General features: G+C 34.7%; 2 protein-coding genes across 2 annotated transcripts; both read right to left on the bottom strand.

The window, feature by feature from the left end:
• Nucleotides 1-204: 204 nt before the first annotated feature.
• Nucleotides 205-7,081, bottom strand: LOC111803237 (mRNA-decapping enzyme-like protein). The gene is made up of 8 exons (XM_023687554.2): nt 6,693-7,081; nt 6,408-6,448; nt 6,241-6,290; nt 5,587-5,731; nt 4,591-4,647; nt 3,664-3,787; nt 1,578-2,051; nt 205-651 (listed from the first exon to the last, which is right to left on the bottom strand). Exons 1-8 carry the CDS (start codon nt 6,849-6,851, stop codon nt 595-597), a joined length of 1,107 nt encoding a protein of 368 aa, XP_023543322.1. The 5' UTR covers nt 6,852-7,081; the 3' UTR covers nt 205-594.
• An 814-nt stretch (nt 7,082-7,895) lies between these two features.
• On the bottom strand, nt 7,896-9,332 carry LOC111804396 (casparian strip membrane protein 1). The gene is made up of 3 exons (XM_023689184.2): nt 8,834-9,332; nt 8,617-8,740; nt 7,896-8,381 (listed from the first exon to the last, which is right to left on the bottom strand). The coding sequence occupies exons 1-3, from the start codon at nt 9,325-9,327 to the stop codon at nt 8,163-8,165; spliced, it is 837 nt and encodes a 278-aa protein (XP_023544952.2). The 5' UTR covers nt 9,328-9,332; the 3' UTR covers nt 7,896-8,162.
• Between the last annotated feature and the right edge of the window lie 302 nt (nt 9,333-9,634).

The raw sequence follows: 9,634 nt of genomic DNA, 5'->3' as shown, positions 1-9,634 counted from the left end.
TATTTTAAAAATATTAAATTAAAATTTTAAATTTTAAAATCTACGAATGTGGTAGATAAGACAAATTTAAAAGTTTAAGAACTAAATAACATAAATTTAAAAGTTTAAGTACGAGATATTAGACAAAATGTTCGTCTTTAAATATAGTTTTACAATCCACGTCGTCCGTCACACAAAACACCGGTGGAAAAACCTCGACCAAAATTACAAAAAGAAAATTAGATTAAAAGGGTGAAGAACACACTAAGGGAAGTTCCCAAAACAAGAGAACTCAGCTAATGAGAATCACCAGAAAGTGAAATACTGGAAACAACAAAACTTGGAATGAGGAAGAGCAAAGTTCCTAAGAGTACGAAACTGAAAGAGGGCATGCAGCAATATCACACCATGGCATGCGTTTCTGTCAGCAATACCTCAAATCAAAAAGAGCTTTAAGAACAACCAAACTCTTTATAATTTTACACTGAAACAGACTCTCTACACTGGGAAGAACCACTAATTTTAGACATAATTCAGTGTGAGTTATATGTACACATCTAATTCACACACACATTTGAACTCAATCAAATCCGCCTCTTGACCTTCTCAAGATACTCAAGAATGGTGCATCTTCAGCAGTGCTTGGTAAAACTTATCGATAAATTGATCATCCTAGCATATCAATCAATATTCAACAGGTCAGCCAGCACACCCAGAAATAAGTGTTTTTATAATGCATAAACTTTGATTGAACTGGATAATGAAACAGAGCTATACACACCCAGAAATAAGTGTTTTTATAATGCATAAACTTTGATTGAACTGGATAATGAAACAGAGCTATATACACCCAGAAATAAGTGTTTTTATAATGCATAAACTTTGATTGAACTGGATAATGAAACAGAGCTATATACACCCAGAAAAAAGTGTTTCTATAATGCATAAACTTTGATTGAACTGGATAATGAAACAGAGTTATATACACCCAGAAAAAAGTGCTTTTATAATGCATAAACTTTGATTGAACTGGATAATGAAACAGAGTTGTATACTAGAAGTAAAGCACAGAAAGAAGGGGAGGATCGTTAAGCCTCTCAGCCATGATATAAGAAACAAATTTAAATCGCTCCTCCTCGAAACTGGCAAATTGTTCGACGAAGAATCGAACTAACAAGTCAAAAATAAGAGGGAAGAACTGACAATTGGTTCTACACCTGCAACGGAACAACACTATTTTTCTTTTGCAGACACTCAGTCAAAGGAAATTGTTTAAAACATGTGCTTCGAAGTGTTGAAATTGTTTAAGACAGAACATGGGAGCATGAAGGATGAATAAGAATACAAGTTTCAAATTGCAATGCAATTATGGTTAATTGTGAACAAGGCCATTGCTGAGGGTATCATCAATTAGTGAGTTGTAGGGAAGAATTCTTAGTAGGCAATAGACATAAATCTGGGCAAATATCTTTCTACATTCATTTCCATATTCTTTTTAGTTATGGGCTGGAATTCTGGTCCTAACATAGGTAGCTAAAAACCAAACCACACCAGAGCATAATATGGCTAATATGGCTAAAAAAATGTGAGAAAGATACCTGAACAAGCATCAGAAGTGCATCACGAACTTTATCCCTGTTAATAAGAGGCCCATCATTGAGAGCAGGGGCAGAACCAGGCGTAAGTGAAGGCGGGGGATTAGGTGGTGGAAATGGCTGGAGCATTGGGGTCCCATATGGGCTTTGTAAGTTAAGGGGAGGATGAAGTGTAGGCATTGGCATTGATGAGGGCAAGGAAGGCCTCATTGGTGCAGATGAGAAAGATGGAGGTGGAAAGAAAGAAGAAGGCTTCACAAGATTAGTGACCTGATTAGTGCCATTGTTTGGATCAGGAGGTCCATAAGGAGAGGTTAGCGTAGTCGAAGCTACGATGGGAAAAGATGGCTGTGGAGCCAGTGCAGGAGCTGATACAACATTAGGAGGAATCAAAGATGGAGGGTTTATAGCAGAAGCATGATATGCCTGCCTTGAATCCGGTATATTTGGAGCATTATTTCCAATATTCATGGCCGCCTGCAGAAATACCATCAAGGTAACCGAATGGCATTGAAAATCAAATAAACCACAATGATCACACAATTACTGAATGTACAAGTTCCTTGGTAGATATCATCCCAACCAAGACAGTCAGTGGTTTGTAAGAGAATGGAAGTCTCCCGAACTTAGAGTTTCACCATAATGCAAAAAAGGGTCTTATTTCCATAAATGTCGTTATGTATAAATTTTTTACCCCTCGGTGGAAAGTACAAGAAAAGAAGCGAGGGAGACAAACATAATTAACAAGATATTTAAAAGAAAAAAAAAAAACAGTAAAATTATAATTAGGCTAAATTAATAAAAATACCCTTAAACTTTGCCTTTTGTCTCAAAAATATCCACTTAAACTTTAGAAAAAGTTCAATACTACCTTTACCGTTAGTTGTGGATAGAAACCATTAATACTTTGTTTCAAAAATACCTTTTAACTTTCAAAAGTTTCATTAATACTCTTAAGTTTGTTTAAAAACTTCAAAAATACCTTAAACATTTTTAGAAAATTCAAATATACTCTTACCGTTAGTACCATGTTCCGAAAATACTCAAGAACTTTCAAAAGTAACATTAAAAAGTTTCTTTCAAAAGTAACATTAAAAAGTTTGGAGATAATCTATGAAGTGCCGATAGATGGTTTTTGTCCATATATCAATGGTAAGGATTTTTTAAAACTTTTTTTTATCAAGGCAGAGGGTGATAATGTTATTTTTAAAATTACATGAGTATGTTGGTACTAACGGTAATGGTATTTTTGAACTTTTTTTTAAAGAAGGAAAGGTATTAACGAAATTTTTTAAAGTTCAAGGTATGTTTGAAACACTATTAAAAGTTCAAGAGTATTTTTGAAATAAAATACTAACGTTTCCATCCAAAACTTACGGTAAAGGTATTTTTGAAACTTTTTTGAAAGTTTAGAGGTATTTTTTAGACAAAGTACAAAGTTCAGGGGTATTTTTATTCATTTAGCCTTATAATTATTAAATTCAGCTATACAGTTTGATAGGATACTAAAAAGGAACAATATAATAATAACATTATTACATCTGCAAGCTTCAGTATCTGATTTGCAATTGACTAACCTAAAGAACAATTTTGAGGTACAACGAAAAATTTAGCCAGAAAATGAAATTTAATGTGAACTAGAATTTCATAAGAATCTGGTCATTCACACCAATAACTATGTAATCAATTCAGACCAGCAGTTCTAAAGCCAGTTAATAGATGAGCTGATGTATTTCTAGGTCTAGCAGATGAATCATCTCTTAATCGGTAAACTTCTTTGTCAACATTTGCAACCATTTTAACCTGAAGTTCAATAATAGTTCTGTTTCATTCGGAAGATTTTCATTCAGTAAAAGGAATTTTCATCAGAATTTGGTAAGCGCATATTTTATTTTTTATCTCTCATTGACAAAAATGTTTATTTTCAACAGTAGACAAACAAAGTTGGATAAGAAAAGGTTTACAGTAGCACAAGTTCGATATATAAAGATAAAATATTAAGTCCATGAAAATGAAAAGCTTACAACGCTACCACAAGAAAGTAACTAAAAAAATAAAAAGAGCAGAAAGACAAGGTTAGAGCACTAACACTAAAGAAGTTCACAAAGGAAGGATCTTCAGGGGCATCGGTGACAGTAGAGGGTGGTGCTGAGGGCTCCAATGGACCTTCAATCACTGACATTGATGGCACTGCCTCAAGCTCCTCAAAATCACTGGGTTGGAAAATAAATAAAAGATAGAGAAAAGTAGAAAATGAGTTAATATCCAGGCCTCAAAAATATCCAAGCCAATCTGGAAAACTGATTTCACATAACTATATCAATCCAACAGTTAACGGGGTACTGCTTAACACGTAATCAAAGAACAGAGAACACCAAATCGTAACGCCTAAAACCACACGTAGAACAGAGAACGTCAATTATTCAGTTTAACACTTAAAGCCCTTGAGGAGAATAGTGGACTATGATAGAGTTCAACACCTCCCTTTGGATGTTTCTAACCAAAGAGTTCTGTGGCTGTCCTGTGTCGCGTCTTCTCAACCATTGAAGACATTTGTTGTAACATTCTTTCTCTTGTAGTTCTAGCTGCATATGCTCCTTTTGCATTGGGTTCTCTAGTTTTTTTTTTTTTTTTTTTTTTTGAAGACATTTTTTGTAACATTCTTTCTCTTGTAGTTCTAGCTGTATATGCTCCTTTTGCATTGGGTACTCTAGTATTTTTTTTTTTTTTTTTTTTTTAATATGACTCTCTTACATTCTTTCATTTACCCTAATGAAGGTTAAGTTTTAATATGGAAAATACAAATGCTTTCCAATAATTCAATCAAATAGGCAGGTAAAGTGATATGGCCATTTTTAATTTTATGGGAAACATGTTGTGGCTTCCATCAAGCAAGATTCAATGACTCATATAACAAGCAATTGACATTCGTACACAACAATGTTGCCAAAAGGCCATCACTGTACAAATGTAGAAACTAAAATGCTTCAAATTATCATAATAACATTATTGTTACCCCTTGCTCGAAGAAACTTTGGACTTTAAAGGAACCTTCGAGAATGCATTAAGTATTCTGCAAAATAAAATGCACAAGTACGGCTCATGTAAGAAACCCATAAAAAATCAATGTAAAATTTCTTTGACAGTACAATGAAGGTCAAGGTTATAGTATTTTTACAAGAGAAAATTCATTAAAAGGTGAAAGGACTTGATGCCCAAGCCTAAACATGACGAATGGAGGTGAGTGCTATGAGCCATGGGGAACAAAGGTCTTGCTTTGATAAAGAAAGTATGCAAAGAGACCACAGAACACATTTTTCTCTCCCCCCCCCCCCAACCAAAAGAAAAAAAAAAACAATATGATTAATAGGGGGTAAAGAATGTGGGTGGGTGGGGGGATAAATTCCCCACAACATATCTGAACAGTGAACACATCCACCCTGAATCCCTACACTATTCCTCGTACTGTCCTACTTCTCTCTTTCCAAACCACTCACAGAATTAGGACCGCTACATTTGGCCATGTGACTCTGGATCTGTAAGACCCTAGGACCTTACAACTTAAATTGAGAAACTGTACCTCTGCTTAGCCACTCCCCAACAACAACAACAATAAATTTCTTGAAGCTTCCCTCGAGAAATGGGCAAAGGGAGATAGCACAAAGAGAAGATCGATTTTACCAGTGATAATTGTATTGGGAAACCTCTTAACCCATCAGCCTACAAACACCATAATTATTTTTCCTCAAGTTCCCTTGGCCCATAGACACCACAGTCCAATGACCTAGGTCCACCCATCCACCCTCGTCCACTACTAAATCTCTCGTGATATATCAACCAATCTATCCTTAAAGAAATGTTGAATAAAGGCAACGTGTTGAATACGATCATAAAAGTGGTCTAATTGATAAAATTATGACAAAACCCAAACTTCATATGGTAGTTTAATGACAATAAACAGGGTCTGAATGTCTGGCTAACAAGATATCAATGAATAAAAAGGGTATTATACCTACTGAAGAGGTTTGCAACATCCTCGCACTCCCGCGGATTGTAAAACCAGATGCCATTAACTTCTTGAGCAGCATTCCGGTACAACAAATAAGGAGCTTGCACTTCATACTCAAAATCCCCAAGTAGATTCTCCACTAGATTATCTGGATAAAACAAATAGATAAATCAAAAGCCAAAGTTTGAGCATACAAGAGCTAAATTCAATGCTATCTATATTGATAGTATGCAATTTCAACAAAAATTAGAAGTTCAAATCTTGTTGAGAACAAAATAGATAATGCAGTTTACAACATCCAAGATACGGATTTCACTTATTAGCTTGCGTATTAAAATTTCAAGTTGCATGTTTACACAAATACAACCAACAATTTTCACTACAATGAAAAGATTGGAAAATTGATATAAACTCGAGCTTGAACCATTCTCAATTCCCATGTTAATAAATGTGCTGATCTTAAAATCTGCTGTAAGTTATTTGTGGCCAGCACAAAGATTGGATATGATTTGGAATTAGTAGAACGACGTAAAAAGAGATGTTTAGCAATGGGCTCTGAAGGATAATTCCTATATTGAGAAGATTTTTTTTTTTTTTTTTTTCTCTAATTGAGAAAGCATTGCACTCTTTAAAGTTAACAAGAATGACATTACTAACCCGTGTTGCGTCGATTCATCACAATGAATTGGAACCGAGGTTGAGCATTTCTTGAAACAAGAAGACAAATATTAACATCAGGGAATTCAGAAACAAAAAATCTCTGCCAAACAACTACGAAACAAAGAATTGCCCGAAATTTAAATTTAAAGAGAGAGCTGGAAAACCTTTTCACTACGAAAAGAGATCCTTCTACATCCTTGCGACTCTGCAACCAAACAAAAACGAGATTAAGAAATATAAGAATATTAGAAACAGCCACATAAAACATTTAACATTAGCTTGGGATATATCGCAGGATAGGAAATCGTAAAAACAATTTCGTGGAATGAATTCATTCGTCCAACAGATCAATAAGGAATAAGAATCATAAGATCTTGAATTCCACCTCCCAACATTCGCGGTGTGAATAAAATCTGAAGAACAACAAAATAGCAAGTTTTAAGACTAACCCATTGATTGGTCTCGATATTGAACTCGTAGAATGTGACATGGGCTGCGGTGATTAAAATCTCTTCAATGAAAGGATCTATTCTCTGCAGCACAGTAAGATTAAGCATTTTGGTGCTCTGCTGATCGAGATTCGGCATCAGTTTTCCGGATTGAGTCATCTTCTACCACCGACGGAGAACTTCGTTATCTAAAGCCCTTGGATTTATTCGCTCCTGAAACTCTCTGCCCTGTCGTTTTTTTCCCGGGAAAGTGACAGCGGTTGGGGAGAGACCAGACCAGCTTGGAGGCAACGAAACGGGACACTAATCTGGCGAAGGTGGAAAGTGGGCGGCTGAATCGATCGTGAATCTCTCAATTTGCAGTTCTCCGCATTTACGACTTTATTCGTAATGTTTGTGTATATTTGGTCATTTTTTTTAATTATAAATTTTATTTTTCAATTTGTAATTAAAAAAAAAAAAGATGTAATTTATATTACACACAAAAAATTAAATTTAAATTTAATGTATTAATCATTTTTAAAATTTTAAATCATGTGAAAATTAATAATTTAAAAGTTTGTTACTACAAAATTAAAATTTTAAAAATTAATTACACACTTTAAAACTTTTTAAAAATAAAATGTTTAGATATTAGACACTCTTTTAATACGTTGATTGCGATAATGTTTTTATGAGTATAATTGAAGATTCAAATCTCTAATTTTTTATTTATTATTTTTTTAATAGTTAATAGGTTTAAAATTAATTAATTTTGTTATAACACATTTAATATTATTTACAAAAAAAAAAAAGTATTTTTTTTTTCAATTTTACAAAATTATTAAAGATAAATTTTATAGTTAATACTCTAATTTTCCTTTCATTATTTTCCCTTTTTTTTCTTTTTTCTTTTTTTAGAAAAAATAACCCATTTTTCATTTATTTACTAAAACGAGATTAGTTATTAATTTTTTTTTTTCAAAATTCAATTTAATGAAATTAATAATGTCAACATTATAATTTTTCTACTCCAAGTAATTTAATAATTATTATTTTTTTGGTTTTATGTTTTTCAAAATTAAGAAATAAATTTATAAATGTAAGGCAAAATTTTAAAATTTAAAAAATAATTAATTTTTTTAAATAGTGTTTTAAAGACATGTTTTATGAAACGACTACCGTTAGAACGTCTCTATTTAATTATTAGAAGAGGCAAACAAATAAAAACAAGACCAATAAATTCAAGTCGAGGATACGAACAACCTATTTTGTTCAACAAATATAGATTATATCACAACTTTTTAATTCATATAGAACAAATTTTACACGAGTAAATCCCAACAAACAGGTAAGAAAAAGAAAAAAAAAAAAGTTACAGATGAATAATTTCTTCAACCCCATATTCCACAGACAAGAAAAGGACACAACCCAAATGGATGCATAAATGGAAGCACAAAGAAGAAGAAGAAGAAGAAGAATGAAATGATATCAATGGGCATTCTTGAGGGACAAGGCAGAGAACAAGATGAGTAGAAGGAAGAGCAAAACAGCAGCAAAAGAGCCCACCACAGCCCCACTCGCTTGTTGGCAAAAGTCCCCAAATTGGTTGCACACTGCCAGCCAGTTCGTGCTTGAGTTCCCACTGTGTGCAAGCGCCACCACTGCCGCCGCCGCTCCTGCTGCTGCTGTGCTCAACGCCAAAGCCACCTGCAAACCACAACATGTACGTTTCTTCAAGGCAGTCCTACATTCGGCTAATTTAGAGAATAGAGAAGCTTAGTGTAAAGTCACGAGAGTTTATGCTCAAAATGGACAATATTATGCTATTGTCGAAAGTCATGATTCCTATGTACGAGGTCTTTTGAGGAAGTCCAAAGCATCAAAATGGACAGCATCATACTAATGTGGAGAGTCGTGGGTCGGAGTTTTATGTGATACTTACGGAGTCCAAAATCAAGAGGAGAAGGCGAGGCCCAGCAGCGTGGGGACGAATAATGCAAACAATTGAGAATGGAAGTGATAGAACCACATATCCCGCAACGATTCCCATTACGATCACAAAAAACCTGCAAATTTCAATTCAAAATTTCAATTATTTGTTTAAGTAATTCAATCGCAATAAGAAGAGTATTTTTTTAAAAAAATGAAAAGCACCCAACTGGAAAGTGGGCAAATCATCGTAGCTAGCCTCGAACTGGAAGAACTGAGTGAAAAACGGCAACGTTTGGCCACTGGTTCCCATGGTGGCTGCCGCCGCCAGCGCCGAGGAAAGGGCGCCGATTCTCAGAACGATGTCGAAAATGGCAAGCCCACGTTTCATCCGGTGGGTTCCCCTGTCTGGCCGGATTGGGACCTCCGCCGCTAGCAACGGCGTCGTGCTCTTCTTCTTCCCAATTGGGCCGCTGTTGGTGGTCTCGGAGGCAACATTGATGGCAGAGGATTCGGCGTTCTTCATTTTTGGGTGATGGGAGAAGGAAAATTGTGAGGATTCGCTGTTCTTAATTGAGAAGAATGGGAGCAAATTGTGAGTGATGGGAATGTTTGAAGAGAGTTGGGAGTTAAATAAAGAGAGGAAATTGGGTTTGATCGGTTGTTGGAGCAGATAAAGTGAAGGGAGTTGTTGTTGTTTAAACCTTCTCCATTTGGGTTTCATTAATAACATTGAGAGATGGAGAAGCTGTTGCATTATGGGGAAGATGAGTTGGGGAAGCAACTAAGCAGCTAATCCAATATGAATATATGATTTACAATTTTTTTTAATAGTGTTTTGACCTTTTTTATATACTTATTATTTTGTTTAACCGATCTCATATTTCGTTTTTATATACTTTTTATTTTGTTCCTCTCTACGGCCGGCCGATGTAAGATCTTGCAGTCCACGGATATCAGTGTCTTCGTTGGCACACCTGTCTCTATACCATTTTTTTTGGCTTTATACCATTTTTTTTTTTTTTTTTTTT

The sequence above is a fragment of the Cucurbita pepo genome, chromosome 10, assembly GCF_057944985.1.
Source record: "Cucurbita pepo subsp. pepo isolate OVF chromosome 10, ASM5794498v1, whole genome shotgun sequence".
In the NCBI taxonomy this organism is placed as follows: domain Eukaryota; kingdom Viridiplantae; phylum Streptophyta; class Magnoliopsida; order Cucurbitales; family Cucurbitaceae; genus Cucurbita; species Cucurbita pepo.
The sequence above is the reverse complement of the archived record's forward strand: the minus strand, read 5'-3'. Positions and strand labels throughout refer to the sequence as shown.